At 41.7% G+C, this 20976-nt stretch overlaps 1 protein-coding gene across 2 annotated transcripts; it reads right to left on the reverse strand.

Annotated features, from left to right (window-relative positions):
- Positions 1-278: 278 nt before the first annotated feature.
- On the reverse strand, positions 279-20563 carry LOC111980704 (keratinocyte-associated transmembrane protein 2). Of its 2 annotated transcripts, XM_024011601.3 has the most exons (3): positions 20423-20560; positions 7978-9169; positions 279-1556 (listed from the first exon to the last, which is right to left on the reverse strand). In XM_024011601.3, the coding sequence occupies exons 2-3, from the start codon at positions 8458-8460 to the stop codon at positions 1422-1424; spliced, it is 618 nt and encodes a 205-aa protein (XP_023867369.1). In that variant the 5' UTR covers positions 8461-9169; positions 20423-20560; the 3' UTR covers positions 279-1421. The 2 variants fall into 2 exon arrangements, with proteins under 2 accessions (XP_023867369.1, XP_070305382.1); XM_070449281.1 differs by lacking the exon at positions 279-1556 and having other exon boundaries at positions 8457-9166; positions 20423-20563.
- Positions 20564-20976: the final 413 nt, after the last annotated feature.

Consider the following 20976-nt stretch of genomic DNA (forward strand, 5'->3'; position numbering starts at 1 on the left):
TTGTACAATCTCTACAGTTGATTGCAAAGGCGATGTCCATCCACCAAATCCATATGAAAGCTACACAATATACTTCCTGTTCCTTGCATGACAAAACTCCCTTCCATGCTTTAGCTATTGTCGTGACACTCAGATTACAATGCTTTTCCACAGTCCTGAAAAGACAGCTGGAAAACTATTGGGGATTGATAATTGAACTGATTCTGGATTCACGTCACAGGATATGGCATTAGAATTGAAGCCTCGTTAAGGTAATGACGAGTGAGCGACGGTGGTGGTTATCGTTTCCTCTAGACTGAGGCAGATTCCCAAATGGTACCATATTCCCTATATCTATAGTGCACTACTTTTGACCCAGAGCCCTAAGGCCCTGTTCAAAAGTAGTGCACCACATAAGGAATAGGGCACGTCCCCAGATTCGACAATCAGTTCTCTGTCCCCTAAAGTAATCTGTGTTGAAGTAGTGTCTTACATGCACATTAGGCCGCGAGAGAAGAAGAAAAAAAAGTCCTACAGAAGGAGAGCACTCTGGTCGAGTCCACATGGTTCAAAGTCATTGAGAAATTTCAGTGAGGAATCTTTACCTGACATCGGAGACTTCATCAAAGTCATTAAACAAACACACAAAAAAAAGGGATCAGCACTGGGATTAGTGCATAGCACAATCTGGCCAACGTGTTAATAAGAAAACCAGTCAAATGCCGGATTATGGAAAAATACAATTTCAAGCAAGGGAATTACTGCCACCATATCACAATGTGGTGGGCTCTGTCATGTCAAAAGTCCTCACTTGTCTAACGGATTTAGCGTAAGAAATAACCACAAGTTCTGAACATAAATGTATATTGTGTAGTACGCTACATACGTACAATATTCACTTTTACAACTGCAAATGCTTTGTACTGCAATGCTTTGTGGATTGAGGGCTTTGAGGCGAACCACTACAAATAGCCTTCATTCATTACAGGGCAGATTAGTGACTAGCAAGTAAAGTACACTATTATTGGTTATTAATCTTGGTATTGATTGACACTATTTACATTCCAATTTTCTAAGTGTGTAATCAGCACAAACACTTAAGTGTGCAAAACAATAAGTGTAGAATGATAGTAAGGCTTAAACATGGTGAGAACGTATTTCATACAGACAAGTATAGGCCACCCAAATAAATCAAATACTAAAATCATAATTAATTTCAAAACCCAGGACTATGGTTAACAAAACAGAAAATAATATTTCCAGCATACGTGGGCAAACATTGAAAACGTGTATCGATTACAGAGTGGTCATACCATCAAACTCCCTCCTGCCCAGGTTTTTCCTGAAGCAAGAAAAAGTGGGGCAAGCTTGTGGGCAAGCAAGCGTTTCAACAATGCAGCTGGGAAAAGGCTCGTTTTAGTTCTTTCAACTTCCTTCTCTGCTCAGAAGATGTAATCTTGAGTCATCTTGAGGGAGGGCATGGCCTCGTTGACATTCTGGTCCAGCCGATGATACTCCACGTTGTTGCGAGAACACAGGCCGTCCCTCCAGCGCCGACTCTGGGCTAGCAGGAAGATCTGGAGAGAGTGGATATTCAAGTTAACATTTAACCTTTTTATTGAATACTGGGCTGTCCATTCATAAAGCGTCTCAGAGTAGTAGTCCTGATCTAGGATCACGTCCCCACTGTCCATGTAATCCTATTCATCAAGATCTAAAAAGGCAATGCTGATCCTAAATCCGCATTCTTACTCAGATGCTTGATACATACGGACCCAAAAGTAGCTAAAATAAGCGCCATCAGGGTGATACTCAAAGGAACACAAAAAGGGCAATGAATGGAGACTACCCACGCTAACAATGTAGCTAGGCTACCTAAAAGGGAAGTAAATAGTCTCTCAATAACAAAAGTTAACTCCAACTCTATATGCATTTCTGCATAATGTATATATTTAAGATGACTAAAGTTAATATTTAAATTGGGCAACTTTGATAGGGGTGGGGCCCACACAAGAATCTGGCTCACGGGACTGTGTACCCACAGATGCAGTCAGAGCCGGCCCTAAGTAAAATTTTGTTTTAAAGTAAATATGCTGCTATTATACACATTTTGTCAAGGTGGAGAGAATATTTAGCACATTTTGCCATGGGGCAGAGAATTTTTTCAGTTTTACAGCTAATTTCATGAAATTCTACACATTTTGACATAGAGAAATGTTTTCAGTTTTTAATATGATATCTGAATGAGTGTGACTAAAAAAAATAATAATGGGGGCCCCCTGGTCTGTAATTCAACCATGTTTACAAGTTTAGTTAGCAGTCTAGACTACCTTGAAAATAAATGTCAGCTGATTAAGTGACTGTCAGCAGCTGACATAAGATTARTTTTTAAATTCAGCAAATATATTTTTGAATTAAAAAATAATAATAATTAAAACGGCACTGTGTATTGTACTATTCTCTCTCAACAGTAAGTTGAGACCTTGACTGGGTCCCTCCCTCACAAATTCTTCTTCTTTTTGTTGTAAATTGATCCACGGGCCTACAAAAAGGGGGGCCCTGACAGATGCCCATCCCTGATTTAGTGATCAAAAACATATTTAGCATATTTTGAGTTTCTGTAATACAAATAGAACACAGAAAATGTGATGTAACACTCAAGGTGCGGGTTGATGGTCACTAGACTTGTAATGGACTATTCTCATATGTTGATAGTGATTGACGCCAGACTGGAGGTACAAGGACCGAGGACACACTGATTATTCACTGTGGTATTGATGACATTCTATGAACACTGATTCTGTAGCAGCTGACAAAGACACCCTTTTGTTTGGACTTCCCACAAGCCTCTTGGGCTGGTGTTTGGAGAGCATTTGGTGCAGCCTGATTAGGAGGATAAAGGACCTATCTACAAGAGGCCAGTTAGACATTTTCTCTGCATCTGTGCTGGGTGGCGTCTCCCTATTGCAACTTGTAAATCAACCTGATTGACATTATCTGCGACTGCTCTTCTCTTTTGTTCACCTGGAAATTCCTATTACAGTGTGTGTATACAAAACATCAGGAACACCTGCTCTTTCCCTGACTTATTGACCAGGTGAAAGCTATAGTATATGAGCCCTTATTGATGTCACCTGTTAAATCCACGTCAATTAGTGTAAATGAAGGGGAGGAGACAGGTTAAAGGACTTTTAAGCCTTGAGACATGGATTGGGTATGTGTGCCATTCAGAGAGGGAATGGGAAAGACAAAATATTTAAGTGCCTTTGAACGGGATATGGTCGTAGGTGCCAGACGCACCATTTTGAGTGTGTCAAGAACTGCAACGCTGCTGGGTTTTTCACGCTCAACAGTTTCCCATGTGTATCAAGAATGGTCCACCACCCAAAGGACATCCAGCCAACTTGACAACTATGGGAAGCATTGGAGTCAACATGGGCCAGTATCACTGTGGAACGCTTGACACCTTTTTGTCCATGCCTCAWCGAATTGAGGCTGTTCTGAGAGCAAAAGGGGGTGCAACTATGGCTGTGGCGGTCACGAAATTGTCAGCCGGTGATTGTCAAGCAAATAACTGTCGGTCTCACGGTAATTGACATGAATTAACATAAACACATTTAGCATCTGCTGGCTTCCAAACATAGCCTACAAGCCACTGATGCAGACCTTTGGAACATCTACATTTTAAAAAGTCTAATAAATCCATGTAATATAGCCTACACCTTCACAATAAGTCCACTTTTTATTTTAGACAGGTCTGAAGAAGCATGACAAGAAGAAATGTAGTCTATTTCAGGAGAACAGAATAGTATACTCGGAGTTGCCCTTATGTTAGGTCCTGATGTGGATATGCCAAATGGCTGTGGGCTACACTAGTTTATTTAGCAGACAAGATTTGCTTAGAATTTCGTGGCATTATTTTGTAGTATGAAAAATACAATTGAATAAAATAGAAATTGTATTTTCTCCAAACAATTTGATGTGGCTATTCTGTGTTGAGCGGTTCAGAAAGAAATAGATACTCCTATATGCTTAATTTAGAGTTAATGTAATGGTTCTACAAACTCTATATGTTTTGATTTAATACATTGTAAGGCTGCATGACGCGACCAACGATGATTTGAAAAAAGTTGCTACTTTGTTTTTTTGCGCAGGCTGTACACACTGCATCAATCACTCATTCACAATTTGACTAGCACTTGATAATGCTTAGAATTTTACGGCGACTTCCTCTTTGTGTGGCCATAATGCATCCTAAAAAATCCATGCCTTTTGCGGTCAGTGGTCATTGTGGCCTTGGCCCGGAGTGCTGCGCTGGGCCCTTCTTCCTGAGTGTTGCGCGCTCCGAAGCACCTCTCACTCAGATGGCTCGTCATCATGTGATCAGGTCTCTCACAGGCTACAAGTGAAGACAGACACGTCGGGGACGCATCTGCGCATGTCCTTATCCAATTCCGAGGTGCATATTGAAGATATTGGAAAAACTGTCCACATTTACTTTGTCAGCCAACAAGATGAGTAGGCCAAACAAACAGCAAAAGCCTAAGTCAATCTACTATCCCCCATAGTAAAAAATGTTGTTTTTTTTAAAGACGTATTCTGTGCGAGAAATAAATATTCCAAACAGTCTGGGACAGTTGTGGGATGTGATAGATCCCAAATTAATACAACCACTAGCATTAAAAAAGAAAATTACGGAATGTGGCTGACGCAACAGATCAGAACGTTTAGCTTTAAAATGTTGATAAACTATTATTAGCAGGAAAACTCCATTATCAAAAGTGACAGCTAATGCGATAATGCTTGTAATTGCTTTTGTTATAAAGGTGCAATTTACGGTGAAAATTTACTTCCCCAAGTTTGAAACACATACGTTGCTTATTTATTCATTACCTTTAACTAGGCAAGTCAGTTATTAACAAATTCTTATTTTCAATGACTGCCTAGGAACAGTGGGTTAACTGCCTTGTTCAGGGGCAGAACGACAGATTTTTAGTTTGTCAGCTCGGGGATTCGATCTTGCAACATTTCGGTTACTAGTCCAACGCTCTAACCACCAGGCTACCTGCCACRCCATATGTATGCCAGTTAGGCTCTATAGCCCTTGTAAAAGCGGATAAATGTGCTTCATTTTAAGAAGTTATTTGTCCACTTTAGTTGTGATACAAACCTTATCAAAACATATAGGCCTATGGGCTAGGCTACACGAGGTGTGCGACTATGATTCGAAAAAAAAGCGTTGTTCCTTGCGTTATGCTGGGCATCATTCACAAATGATAATATAGAATTCACAAGTGATAGGCTAATATTGTCACCCATTAGACTATTCTTGATTTAATCTTGTCTTAACATATACTTACACACACACGCAGTACCAGTCATAAATTTGGACACACCTAATCATTCTAGGGTTTTTCCTTATTTTTACTATTTTCTACATTGTAGAATAATAGTGAAAACATCAAAACTAAGAAATAACACACATGGAATCATGTAGTAACCAAAAGTTAAACAAATCAAAATACATTTTATATTTGAGATTCTTCAAAGTAGCCACCCTTCGACTTGATGACAGCCTTGCCCACTCTTGGCATTCTCTCAACCAACTTCATGAGGTTGTCACCTGGAATGTATTTAAATTAATTGGTGTGCCTTAAAAGTTAATTTGTGGAATTTCTTCCCTTCTTAGTGCGTTTGAGCCAATCAGTTGTGTTGTGACAAGGTAGGGGTGGTATACAGCAGATGGTCTTTTACCAAATAGTGCTCAGTCCATATTATGGCAAGAACAACTCAAATAGGCAAAGAACCGACAGTCCATCATTACTTTAAGACATGAAGGTCAGTCAATCCAGAAAAAGTCTAGAACTTTGAAGGTTTCTTCAAGTGCAGTCGCAAAAACCAAGCGCTATGATGAAACTGGCTCATGAGAACTGCCACAGAAATGGAAGACCCAGAGTTACTTCTGCTGCAGAGGATGAGTTACTCGTGAATCAGGCATTCATGGTCYAATTGCTGCAAAGAAACCACTACTAAAGGACACCAATAAGAAGAAGAGACTTGCTTAGGCCAAGAAACACGAACAATGGACATTAGACCAGTGGAAATTTGTCCTTTGGTCTGGAGTCCAAATTGGATATCTTTGGTTACAACCGCCATGTCTTTGTGAGACGCAGTGTGGGTGAACGGATGATCTCCGCATGTGCAATTCCCATCGTTTCCCCACACTTAACCAGCATGGCTACCAAAGCATTCTGCAGCAATACACCGTCCCATCTGGTTTGGGCTTAGTGGGACTATCATTTGTTTTTCTACAGTACAATGACCTAAAACACATCCAGGCTATCTAATGGCTATTTTACCAAGAAGGAGAGGGATGGAGTGCTGCATCAGATGACCTGGTCTCCACAATCCCCCGACCTCAACCAAATTGAGATGGTTTGGGATGAGTCAGACCGCAGAGTGAAGGAAAAGCAGCCAACAAGTGCTCAGCATATGTGGGAACTCGTTCAAGACTGTTGGAAAAGCATTCCAGGTGAAGCCGGTTGAGAGAATGCCAGGAGTGTTCAAAGCTGTCATCAAGGCAAAGGGTGGCTATTTGAAGAATCTCAAATATAAAATATATTTAGATTTGTTTAACACTATTTTTGGTTACTACATGATTCCATGTGTGTTATTTCATAGTTTTGATGTCTTCACTCTTATTCTACAATYTAGAAAACAGTAAAGATAAGAGAAAAACCCTTGAATGAGTAGGCYTTCTAAAACTTTTGACCGGTAGAGTATGTGTGAAATTTGTTTTTGATTTAGAATGGACAATTATCATGCACCTGTATCGAAACAGGGGCAGCAGGAAGAAATACATGTAATCTATGCACTTAAATAGCGAATGGAGGTCACTTTTCCTGTGGTTCATTTTCATGCCAGCCAGGTAGGCTATACTCCTGTTGTAAAGATAAGCAATGAGCTTAACATTAGGAAAGTTGAGAAATAAATATAGTAAGGCTAGCCTATAGAAAGCTGACAGGATCCTCCTCTTTTTAAGAGGCCATCATTCAGTTTTCACGTAATTGCATAGCCTATAGAAATGTTGTGCAACATGAGCTCTCATGGTGTTTGATTAGATTTTCAATTACATTTGCATTGATGTCAGAATGATTTAGAGAGACAATAGAGTGCTGAGTACCAGGCAGTTAGCAAGTCTGGTAGGCTACTAATGACCAGCAGCAGCATCAGAGCTTGGAGAGGCCTAATTGGAGTGGCAGGTAGCCTAGTGGTTAGAGCATTGGGCCAGTAACCGAAAGGTTGCTAGATCGAATTCCCGAGCTGACAAGGTGAAAATCTGTCGTTCTGCCCCTGAACAAGGCAGTTAACCCACTTTTCCTAGGCCGTCATTGTAAATAAGAATTTGTTCTTAACGGACTTGCCTAGTTAAATAAAAATGTTAAAAATAAATAAATTAGCGTGATTAAACGGTCACGTGGAATTTGACTGCCTTCGTGACTCGTGACCGCCGGTGTGGCGGTAATACGTTCCTAGCCGCAACTCAATATTAGGAACATGTTCCTGATGTTTTGTGCACTCAGTGTATAGCCAAGGCTACTAGTTTACGAGCTAGAGAGAAGGGGAAGAGATGGGCGAGTTGCCAGCGGAGATGCACGAATTACAGTGAAATACCCGCCGGAGTTTAGGCTACCCTTTTTKAATAAGTGTTTGCACCYATTTTAGATAAAGCACTCAAATTAAAATGTAGGCCTAGTGTCAACATAACCACCCATTGCTTCACTAAAATGTATTGATCAATGGCTGATAGGCTATGGATAGGTTGCATGTATGTTTCTATTTAATTGTTGTCCATTTTATAGCCTAGGCCAAGTGTTTCCCAACTCCTCGAGTACCCACAACAGTACARATTGTGTGTGTGTATTGAAGGGGTTCGGTACAGCAGAAATCAAACAAACAGTCTCGTATGGATTAATAAAGTACTCCCCCTCTGCTTACCTTCCTCTTGTTGTGGTAGGTGATGTATACAATGGCCACCAGGAAGGCCAGGATGACCAGGTGGAAGAAGAAGTGGGAGTCCTCGTCCTGGGTGGTGTAGATGTTGGTGTCCTTCATACGTACGTCTATCTTCCCAGCACTCTTTGCTGGGCTGAGCACCACCTGGTCATCGTCGGCGTCCACCATGCCGTCGTCGTTCTCCTCGTTGAGGTCTTGGCTGCCAAAGTTCTGGTTCTGGTCCAGAGGGACCTTATCATAGTCATCTTCACCACCTTCTTCCTCATTTTCTCTGCCGTACATGTCTGTCTCGGTCTGGGACTCCAGGGTGTTGACAGGCACTAGATCGCTCTCTTGCTCATCCTCTGTTGCGTCCATGGGGCCGACGAGCTTGGTGTTGGAGGCAGGGCTTGGTTTCTCCAGGATGGGCTTGGCAGGCTCTGGGGCTTTGACTGTGGTGGTGCTGGTGGCTGGAGCTGCAGTCATGGCCGGGGCAGCATCAGCATCTGAATCAGCAGGTTTGGGAGGTAGTTTTTCAGGAGTCAGTCCTGATTTATCTAATTTGGTTTTGTTCTTGTCTGCAGTTATTGCAAACTTGCCAACAGTTGTTTCAGCAATAATGGCAGTGGATTCAGCTATAACCTCCCCTTTGGTGTATGGTGCATCATCACGTGCTTTTACACCTTCGATAGGTGTGTCCTTGATGGGTGTGTCTTCTATAGGTGTGGGAGCAGCGTCCTTGACGGGTGTGCCAGCAGCGTCCTTGACGGGTGTGCCAGCAGCGTCCTTGACGGGTGTGCCAGCAGCGTCCTTGACGGGTGTGGCAGCAGCGTCCTTGACGGGTGTGGCCAGCAGCGTCCTTTGACGGTGTGGCAGCCGTCTCTTGACGGGTGTGGCAGCAGCGTCCTTGACGGGTGTGGCAGCAGCGTCTTGACGGGTGTGGCAGCAGCGTCCTTGACGGGTGTGGCAGCAGCGTCCTTGACGGGTGTGGCAGCAGCGTCCTTGACGGGTGTGGCAGCAGCGTCCTTTGCATCTGCTGTTACAGCCTTAATTACTGTTGCATCAGGTGTTGTAGCATTGTCACTGGTTGCTTTGCCGTCTGTTGTACCAGTGCTGATGGCTGTTTCTGCATCGTTGCTGGCTGGTGCCAAAGGCAAGGGTTCTAAATCATCAACTCCTGGATCCAGAGAAACTGCTGAAAATTAGAGAAGTAGGAATTGAAAACAAAACCGTCACCACACTCATTTGGACATCTGTTCACATTCTACACTTTACAAAACAAGTCATTTAATCTTTTTGTAGCCTACAGGAGATTTGAAAATAAGCGTGGTGAAATCTTTAGTGGAAAAATGTAGCCAAGTTATATAGCCTAGGCCTAATCATCAAATTGTACATGATACACACATCTTATCATTCTACATCTGACCTGTAATGGTTGTCATAGCGCCATCCCTTTGAATGTGTTCTGTGTTAGATAAAAGAAAATAGTAGGTTCTCTTTGCCCTCTGAGTTGGGTGTCCAATCAAAAATGCATATAAAAAAAGTGTACCAATGGTCCAAACCTCATAATCCGTTAACAAGTTCTTACCCTTGTAAGATGGCTAAAAGTATGGTGACTAAATCAATGGTACTGTATATCAGAGCTCGGTGCTTATTATCGGAACTATTAGGTTATGAAATCTAAATTTTGGGATATAATGTTAATGATATTGTAATGTAATGTAACAGGCAGGGAGCAGGTCTCGCCCCTCGACCTTCTAGCCCGAAGTCCAGCGCGCTATCGACTGTGCCGCAAAAGCATGCTCGTGCGGCAGAGTCGATATCTGCGCTTATAAACCCAGGGTCGTTGCAATATGTTAGAAAAAGACCCCCCTGAGCAAGTCAGAACATGAATAATCTTACTTGTCTTAGTCAAATTTGTTTTAATAACACAAGGAAGTGAAATTTCATCACCAAAGCGTGTTTTCACCCACGCTGGGCAGAGCGGGTAGGCACCCTACTCTGAGTTTATCAGTATACGCTTCTCACTGTAGAAATGTGCAGTGTACTGTACAGTAAATATCTACTTAATTCATATGCATTCTGTCACTGTACAAAACGTTCAGTCAGGCATCCAATGAGAGGGATGTTTGTTCTAGCTCCTGCCATCTCATGCCTTTGGCCGGTCCTCTTAAATCAATGGCCCGATTCAACCAGAGAGTCAACATGATTTTATACTCATGGGACTTTGATATTCATCGGCCAAGCTGTGGGTTAAGATGGGCGGGGAAACTGAAGAATAGAGGCCAAGTTAGCAGTCGCCACACAGAATGGGAGTTTTCATTCCTGGAAGCTACTGCCAGCATCAACATTGAATAAGAAGAGGCAAGGCCGTCAGAAGATGATTAGGGATGGGGTTGGGTTGGGATAATTATTTCTCCCCATGCTGCAGACGGCTATTTCGATCCGCTCAAACAGTAAAGGCCCAGTGCACTACTTTTGTGGGAAGAAAAAAAATCTCCTTAAAAAATACACTGCTCAAAAAAATAAAGGGAACACTAAAATAACACATCCTAGATCTGAATGAATGAAATACTCTTATTAAATACTTTTTTCTTTACATAGTTGAATGTGCTGACAACAAAATCACACAAAAATGATCAATGGAAATCAAATTTATCAACCCATGGAGGTCTGGATTTGGAGTCACACTCAAAATTAAAGTGGAAAACCACACTACAGGCTGATCCAACTTTGATGTAATGTCCTTAAAACAAGTCAAAATGAGGCTCAGTAGTGTGTGTGGCCTCCACGTGCCTGTATGACCTCCCTACAACGCCTAGGCATGCTCCTGATGAGGTGGCGGATGGTCTCCTGAGGCATCTCCTCCCAGACCTGGACTAAAGCATCCGCCAACTCCTGGACAGTCTGTGGTGCAACGTGGCGTTGGTGGATGGAGCGAGACATGATGTCCCAGATGTGCTCAATTGGATTCAGGTCTGGGGAACGGGCGGGCCAGTCCAAACTGTATGCAGAATGCTTGACAGAAATGGTTGGAGGCGAATGTTGAACTTTTGTTGCACACATATCCAGATGATGCTGCGTACCATTTTTTGCGCAATGACGCTGTCAGTGCGATCGAGGCGTTAGCCTGCACTGGGAGTCTGGGCTGCATCATTATCGCGGGCGAAAGAGCCAATAACGTGTTGTGATACCAACACCTGACTCACATCTGCGTGACACGTCATCTTAAAAAAAAAAATAGCATTGAGCTATATTGTTAATCTGCAGGCTATTATAATATAGTAAACCTCTKAACTGCGGCAGGGTCTACTCATACCATTTTGACAGTGGTGTAAAGTACTTAAGTAAAAATACAACTAAAGTATCTGTACTTCATTATTTATATTTTTGACTACATTCCTAAAGTAAAATATGTACTTTTTACTCCACACATTTTCCCTGACACCCAAAAGTACTAGTTACAATTTGAATGCTTAGCAGTACAGGACAAAAAGTCCAATTCACACACTTATCAAGAGAACGTCCCTGGTCATCCCTACTGCCTCTGATCTGGTGGACTCACTAAACATAAATGCTTCCATCGTAAATTATTATGTCAGTGTTGGAGTAATCACCAACTGTCAAAAAAAGTAATAAAAAAGGAAATTGTGCCATCTGGTTTGCTAAATCAGGAATTTGATGTATAGCATTTACTTTGTACTTTTACTGAAGTATGACATTTGAGTACTTTTTCCACCACTGTACTTAAGTACATTTAAAATCTGATACTTTTAGACTTACTCAAGTAGTATTTTACTGGGTTACTTTCACTTTTACTTCAGTCATTTTATATTAAGGTATCTTTACATTTACTCAAGTATGACAATCGAGTACTTTTTCCACCTCTGAATTTTGATTAGATTTTATTTATTTTAGGTTCAAAAGAAGCATACTGGCAACTGTAGCTTTTATTCCGCAATTTGTTACATTTTTGGCACCAATGCATTTGATGTAAACAGCATGGCAATTACGCACTCCAAGATTAATTATATGCAACATGCATCAATCCATTCTAGGCCTAACTAACAATGCATGTATCATCCTAGCCTATATTATAGCTGGGATCTTTCTACCTCGTCATAACAACATCTTCATTATTATATTGCTGACATTCCAACTCGAATCGATTGATCAAGTGGTTACAGCCTACTGTTACATGATAGATGTGCCATATTCGTGTCATAAGCCCCCCCCCTTAAATAACATTTAGAAAAAATGTAATGCGTCAGCAGTCAGTCACTTGCAAAGTATATACTGCTGCGGTCATAATGAAGGAGCTGATCGTGGACTTCAGGAAACAGCAGAGAGCACGCCCCTATCCACATCGACAGGACCGCAGTGGAGAAGGTGAAAAGCTTAAAGTTCCTCGGCGTACGCATCGCCGACAATCTGAAATTGTCCACCCACACAGACAGTGTGGTGAACTAAGGCGCAAAACAGCACCTCTTCAACCTCAAGAGGCTGAAGAAATTCGGCTTGTCCCCTAAGACCCTCACAAACATTTACAGATGCACAGTTGAGAGCATCCTGTCGGACTGTATCACCGCCTGGTACGGCCACTGTACCGCAACCGCAGGGCTCTCCAGAGGGTGGGGCGGTCGACCCAACACATCACCGGGGGGGCACAATGCCTGCCCTCCAGGACACCTTCAGCACCCGATGTCACAGGAAGGCCAAAAAGATCAAGGACATCAACCACCCAAGCCACGGCCTGCTCACCCCGCTACCATCCAGAAGGCAAGGTCAGTACAGGTGCATCAAAGCTGGGACCGAGAAACAGCTTCTATCTCAAGGCCATCACACTGTTAAATAGCCATCACTGCCCGGCTACCACCCAGTTACTCAACTCTGCACCTTAGAGGCTGCTGTCCTATAGACATATAATCACTTTAATAATGTTTACATACTGCGTTACTCATTTCATAAGGATATACTGTATTCTATTCTACTGTATTTTAGTCAATGCTACACCGACATTGCTCATCCTAATATTGATATATTTCTATTTTACTTTAGATTTGTGTATATTGTTAGATTTTACTGCACTGTTGGAGCTAGGAACACAAGCATTTCGCTACACCCGCAATAACATCTGCTAAATATGTGTATGTGACCAATAACATTAGATTTTATGTTGTTGAAAGTGGCTAGAGGACACAGTAATGACAGAAAAATTATATACCAGGCCTACTAGAAAAATAATATGCTACTGAAAATACTAGGATAACCATCTAACCCTGTACGAATCATGAAAGGAGCTTGGCTACGTTTCATTCTTTGCGCCCCATTTAATAAGAGACGAAATGCAAATCTGACACCAATGCTGACGTCATTCAAATCAAATTGTATGTCACATGCACAGAATACAACAGGTGTAGACCTTACAGTGAAATGCTTACTTACAAGCCCTTAACCAACAATGCAGTTAAGAAAAAAAATACACAAAAAAGGAATAAAAGCAACAAATAATTAAAGAGCAGCAGTAAAATAACAATAGCGAGGCTATATACAGGGGGTACCGGTACAGAGTCAATGTGCAGGGGCACCGGTTAGTCGAGGTAATATATACATGTAAGTAGAGTTAAAGTGACTATGCATAGAAAATAACAGAGTAGCAGCAGCGTAAAGGGGGGGGGGGGGGGTGCAAATAATCTGGGTAGCATTTGATTAGACGTTCAGGAGTCATGGCTTGGGGGTAGAAGCTGTTTAGAATCCTCTTGGACCTAGACTTGGCGCTGCCTATAGTTCTCATTCTATCTAATTAAAGAGAGCCCTATTTTAGGAAACTTTCTGGAACGGACATAGAGAGGATTAGCAAACCATACACTCACACCCACCCACCTAAAATGATCCATCAATCAAAGCCGCCTGCAGCGCTTCTCACTCAGACTCATGCAAATCATATTAAAACCTTGCCTTAACTTCAAATCCTTTCTGTAGGTAATCAAATGAGTCTACATTATAGGAAAATGTTAAATCAATGTAGCCTATCATATAAATTTAAAGAGGAAAGTTAAGGGGAAGATAGACAGCAGTGATATTAGCCTGGTCTCAGTCCAGACGTAACATAGTAAATGTAAATCCAAGATTCAAATTAGTAAGATGTTATGTTTGGTTACATACAAAAGAAGGTTACTTAAGGCAAAAATAAAAGGAGTGTGCATGGGTGGGCGTATAACGCAAACGTCTAGCAACCCTAAGGTTGCATGTTCGAATCTCATCACGGACAACATTAGCATTTTAGCAACTGTTCGACTACTTACTACTTTTTAGCTACTTTGCATGTTAGCTAACCCTTCCCCTAATCCCTTTATTTAACCCTTCCCCTAACCTAACCTCTAGCTAATGTTAGTAAGTGGCCTTGCACAAGCCTTGGCTAAAGCAAGCCAAAACGTTCATAGCCTCCTGCCCTATCTCCTGATTCTATAGCGTGAGGCAGCTAGATCTACACCCCCTGGACAGGATGCTAGTCTATCCCCTTAATACTGAGTGGCAAGCAGAGAAGCCTCAGGTCCCATTTTTTACAGTCTGGTATAAGCCAGGGGATCGATCTCACAACCTTCTAATCTCAGGGCAGACTAACCACAAGGCCACTTGAGCTAGCTAACGTAAAGCATTACATATTGCACGTTTCGCAAATTATCATACGAATTCTAATTTGTAACATATATGAAATGGATAGAAATCCACCAATGAATACATACCATATGAAACGTAACATATAATACTAAATGAGTGTCCCGCATTTACATACAGAATAATACGAAATGCTCTGAGAACAGGTTGGTGATATAGGCTTAGGCCAGTGAACAAGCACACCTGATTCAGCTTGTCAACTAACCGACAAGCCCTCAATGAGTTGAATGAGGTTTTTGTTAAGGGCTACAACAAAACGGTGTACTGTTGGGGGTACTCGACGACCAGTGTTGGGAAACACTGGCCTAGGCTATATGAATTGGAAATTAACAACCATTAAATACAAACATACATGCAACCTATCCATAGCCTATCAGCCATTGATCAATACATTTTAGTGAAGCAATGGGTGGTTCTGTTGACATTAGGCCTACATTTTAATTTGAGTGCTTTATCTAAAATTGGTGCAACCACTTATTGAAAAAGGGTAGCCTAAACTCTGGCGGATATTTCACTGTAATTCATGCATTTCCGCTGGCAATTCGCCCATCTCTTCCCCTTCTCTCTAGCTCTTAAAATAGTAGCCTTGGCTATACACTGAGTGCACAAAAGATTAGAAACACGTTCCAAATATTGAGTTGGACCCCCTTTTGCCCTCAGAACAGCCCCAATTTGTTGAGGGATGGACTACAAGGTGTCGAAAGCGTTCCACGGGGATGCTGGCTCATGTTGACTCCAATGCTTCCCACAGTTGTATCAAGTTGGCAGGATGTCCTTTGGGTGGTGGACCATTCATGCTCTGCAATAATATAATCAGTTTGATTTCTAAATCAGATGAGTTCTCAAACAGCAGCTGCCCAATTCCATGGTGGACATGCATAATGTTGGATGCATTAGAATACAATATATGGAGAATGATAAAGAGCCTGTAGGATTATATAAAAAGTAGTTGGGAAACTAATGTTTGAGTTTCAAATACTAATTGTTCAGTGAATGTGAGTATATTTAGGTGGTTTAAATTATTAACTTTCCTACTAACCTAAAAGTTAGGTTAGTAGGAAAGTGAAATATATGTGCATGTTTGTTTCATGCACATATATGCGGAAAAAAATAACACCAAAGTGTTTCCCCATTTATTGAGAACGGAAACAAATCGTGTAGATCGGAAAAGGTATGTTTTCAATATAGACAAGAAAAATACAATAATGTGTGTGTTATTAGTTTAAGCACATTATATGTGTCTATTGTTGTGACTTAGATGAAGATCAGATCAAATTTGATGACCAATTTATGCAGAAATCCAGTTAAATCCAAAGGGTTCACATACTTTTCCTTGGCAGTGTATGCTCCCAGCAGGCCCAGTTATTCAGGAAAGCTTGCTCTGCCTTTCCGTTCTGACCAGCTATTCTTTATGTGTGGCATAAACACAACCAGTCAAAGTAGTAATCTGAATAGGCTAGTTCAAAAGTCTCCTGTAGTCGCAGAGTACGACCCTGCCTCACGCAGGAAGCGGGCAGGTCCTAATCCAGGCACTTGTCTTTCCCGTCTGGATTACTGCAACTCGCTGTTGGCTGGGCTCCCTGCCTGTGCCATTAAACCCCTACAACTCATCCAGACGCCGCAGCCCGTCTGGTGTTCAACTTTCCCAAGTTCTTTCACGTCACCCCCCGCTCCTCCGCTCTCTCCACTGGCTTCCAGTTGAAGCTCGCATCCGCTACAAGACCATGGTGCTTGCCTACGGAGCTGTGAGGGGAACGGCACCTCCGTACCTTCAGGCTCTGATCAGGCCCTACACCCAAACAAGGGCACTGCGTTCATCCACCTCTGGCCTGCTCGCCTCCCTACCTCTGAGGAAGTACAGTTCGCTCAGCCAGTCAAAACTGTTCGCTGCTCTGGCACCCCAATGGTGGAACAAACTCCCTCACGACGCCAGGTCAGCGGAGTCAATCACCACCTTCCGGAGACACCTGAAACCCCACCTCTTTAAGGAATACCTAGGATAGGATAAAGTAATCCTTCTAACCCCCCCCCCTTAAAAGAGTTTAGATTGCACTATTGTAAAGTGGTTGTTCCACTGGATATCATAAGGTGAATGCACCAATTTGTAAGTCGCTCTGGATAAGAGCGTCTGCTAAATGACTTAAATGTAATGTAATGTAAATGTAGTCTACTTGCGCACGTTCGTCCAAAATATACCGAACAAAAATATAAAACYCAACATCTAAAGTGTTTGTTTCAATGTTTCATGTGCTGAAATACAATATCCCAAAAATTTGCCATACCCACAAAGTTTATTTCTCTCGAATTCTGAGCACAAATTTGTTTAGATCCCTGTTAGTGAGCACTTCTCCTTTGCCAAGATAATCCATCCATCTGACAGGTGTGGCATATCAAGAAGCTGATTAAACAGCATTACACAGGTGCACAAAGGCTACTAAAATATGGAGTTGTCACACAACACAATGCCACAAGTTTTGAGGGAGCGTGCAATTGATATGCTGACTGCTGGAATATCCAACAGAGCTGTTGCCAGAGAATTGAATGTTCAATTCTCTACCACAAGCTGTTTCCAACATCTTAAAAGGAAATTTGGCAGTGAGTCCAACCAACCTCACAACCGTAAACTACGTATAACCTCCACATCTGGCTTCTTCACCTGCAGGATTGTCTGAGACTAGCCACCCAAACAGCTGATGAAACTATAGAGTATTTCTGTCTTTAATAAACATTTATGGGGAAAAACTCATTCTGATTTGCTGGGCCTGGCTCCCTAGTGGGTGGTCCTATGCCCCCCCATGGCTACGCCACTGCCCAGTCATGTGAAATAAATAAGGCCCTAATCTATGTATTTCAATTGACTGATTTCCGTATATGAACTGTAACTCTGTAAAATCATTGAAATTGTTACATATTGCATTTTATATTTTCTTCAGTATATAATTCCAGCAGCCAAACTGTGCAGATTGTAGTGTTGAAAACGCAAACCGTGTTGAAGTGCCCAAAGTCTGTATGTTTTGCCTATTGGTTATGGTGCATTTGTACAGAAACCTGTTGGTGGAAAATTAGTTGCATACATTTTATATATTACATCAAAATGTTGAAAATCAGATTTGCAACTAGCTAGTCATTGTCTGCAGCCGGCTCTGATTGTATTGTAGGTCTAATGAAACAGGCAGGGAGAGTTAGCTCATCTGTCGTGGTCTGCGAACCCTCAACCTTCTGGCCCGGAGCTCTGTGTGACATCGACTGTGCCACAAAAGCATTCTGAAGTGGTAAAGTCGATATCCACGTTTATAAACACAGGGTCACTACAGTTATTGTTATTTGTGGTCATAAAATGTTGAACTGTCTCATAGGTGACTTGGTGAGAGGTATCAGTAGTTTAATTAGTTTAAACTTAATTACTCTTCGCAAAACAATGTCCATAAAGGCTAGAACACTTTACAATGCAAGAAGATAGCCTACAAAGCTGGAAGCTACTGGTAACTTTCCTTGCTATGCTAGCTGACAGCTAAAACTAACAAATTCACTAGCCTAGTACTTTCTTTGTGATCATTTGCAAACCATAAAGTAAAATATGCTGGTTTCAAAGATGATTGCCACCAAAACTTTATTAATTACCTTAAAATCGGTCTCTTTCTCACATCTCTCTAAGATGATCTACTGCCTCAGCGAAGGGCTCCGATGGGCAGATTTGGATACAAGGGATCTCAGAATTGACTTTTCGTAGCAGGTTAGGAGAATTTTGTATTTATTTATTTTTCATTTAACTAGACAAGTCAGTTAAGAACACATTTTTTATTTACAATGACGGCCTATCCCGGCCAAACCCTAACGACGCTGGGCCAATTGTGCGCCACCCTATGGGACTCCCAATCACTGCCGTTTGTGATACAGCCTGGAATCAAACCAGGCTGTATCTAGCACTGAGATGAAGTGCCTTAGACCGCTGCGCCACTCGTTATCAGGTTAGTAGAATTAACGTAGCACATTAGGATAATTAGGTTAAGGTTAGGAAAAGGGTTAGTTTTAGCTAATACGAAGAAAAAAACTTTGTCAATTTGATTAACCAGTAATCTTGGGATGCAGTTTAAGAGAGTGCGCAATTTTAAAAAATAAGCTACTTCTATACAAATAAGTCCCAAATTTCAGAGAAACAGATTTTCATGAGGCTACAGATGACATCAGCCAAAACAYGCTCAATAACTCAATGCATGCACACACTCCTACTGAATACACATTCACCTGTATTGGTTTACCCAGAGATTTACCATTCAAATAAATTACCATTATGTTGTTATGTTGTCAAATTGATTTAATGAATACATGGCCGTCTCTGAAAAATATTGACGTAACATTTTTCTAATGTAATAATGCCCAACGATTGCAAAGAGCAGTAGCTGAGTTTATATGTCTGGATCAAGTGTCATTCTGTGCCTTTGGCTAATATGCCTTTTTTTGCTGTGGTATCGTTTTGGTATTGAGTATTGTGATACTTAACATGGTAAAGAAATGCTCTCATAACAGGTTAAACGCAGTAGGATGACAGGTCGACAGATGGGCTCTCTTTCCGTAACTCAAGAAACTATGGGGGCAATCTAAGCAGCCCGCACAAGGCACAGTGAATGGGCTACTGTTGAGAGTGATTAGACTGTTATGGATAGCATGTCATGTCAATTTGGATGCCGTAGGAATAGGCCACATGGTTTCGCTTTCCATGAATGTGGCATCATGCAATGCTCGTAAAAGAGGAACAATGATCCTAAGAAAGGAACTCATAGSAGTTCGGCTTTAGCACAAAAGGGACATGACTAGCTATATGAGATATGAGACAATAAGGCCAGAGTTGTAGTTTTGTCCCCAAAAAATCTGCTCTGGTCTCGAAAAATGATATTTTCCTAGTCCAAGACATTTTCAGAAGGCGATAAGGACCTTGGAAAAGTATTCCCATGAAGACAAGCTCTATATCAATACCATATACAGCATTATCAAGTAAAACATGTTGATATTAAAATGATGTAAAGGCAGAAACGAAAATATTTTATAAGTAGGGTTGTGATAAGGAAATCATTTTGTTGACATTTCCTTATTGGGCCTCTGCTTAGAGAACAGTGTTTCCATTTCACTGACAGAATGCTTATTATTTCAGATACATGGTGAGGGACACCTGGTCGGACAGTCCGTTTATCTCAGTCAAACCTGGAATTAGAGTTCAAGACCCCAACATAACTCGCTAACTGTAGCTGGCTTGTTACCACCAAAATAGTATCTATAAAGTGGGTTTTCTAACCATTGAGATACTATAATATTCATATTCTAACACTAAAGCATTGTGCTACTAGCTAGCTAACTACCAATTATCAGCAGAATCGTGACAAAATGAATCTTTACTTTCACTTTGACTAGCGAGCCCTCTGTGGCTAGGATTGGAAACTGTAACGTTCGTTAGGTAACGTTAATGGTCACTGATGACGGATTAGATGATTAGGCCTGTAAAATTTTAACCCTGACTTCTATTTCTGACAGAGTTGGCTGCCATGCTCCTCATCTAACACCTTGGCAAGTCACTAGGCGGCACCCATATACCTCAGACGGCGTCACAGCAGGAGCTGGTCGTCGACTAGCTACTGTGGCTAGGTGAAAACTGAACGCAGATACTGGTTCAGGTGAAAGCAGATACTAGTTCAGGTGAAAGCTAGCTACGTTAGCTCACTCTCAACATAAAACTAACCATAATCCATGGTAACTTCGTTTTGAATATTAAACATACCGTTTTGGGTTGCCAGCGGAGCCGAAATACAGTTGGGAGGAAACAGTTGTAACAAGATAAAAACGAAACATTGAATTTTCCAGCTACGTCCCATCTTCCTGCAAGTCGCCATCTTGTTTGTGAGTGATCATTAAGGGGCGTGGTTAAAATGCAAAGAGGGGACGTAGAACAGATGACAACCGAAACTGAACGGTCCTTTGTACTTGACACCTGAGTGGGGATGAGGACTGTCTGATCAGTTGGAAAGATAGCTTTATGTATACTGAAAACTATAAACGCAACATCAAACATTTTACTGAGTTACAGTTCATATAAGGAAATCAGTCAATTAAATAAATTCATTAGGCCCTAATCTATGGATTTCACTCCTGGGCTGGGGCGCACCCATTGGGGAGCCAGGCCCAGCCAATCAGAAGCAGTTTTTTCCAGACGAAAGGGCGTTATTACAGACATAAATACTCCTGTTTCATCAGCTGTCCAGGTGGCTGGTCTCAGACGATCCCGCAGGTGAAGAAACCGGATGTGGAGGGTTCTTGGCTGGCATGGTCACACGT

The sequence above is a fragment of the Salvelinus sp. IW2-2015 genome, linkage group LG20, assembly GCF_002910315.2.
Source record: "Salvelinus sp. IW2-2015 linkage group LG20, ASM291031v2, whole genome shotgun sequence".
NCBI lineage: Eukaryota > Metazoa > Chordata > Actinopteri > Salmoniformes > Salmonidae > Salvelinus > Salvelinus sp. IW2-2015.

Excerpts from the sequence above, each read along its gene's own strand:
- LOC111980704 (XM_024011601.3), bottom strand. The coding sequence starts at position 8,460 with ATGACTGCAGCTCCAGCCACCAGCACCACCACAGTCAAAGCCCCAGAG. Across the intron at positions 1,557-7,977 it reads CCTACCACAACAAGAGGAAG|ATCTTCCTGCTAGCCCAGAG; the intron begins GTAAGCAGAGGG and ends CACTCTCTCCAG.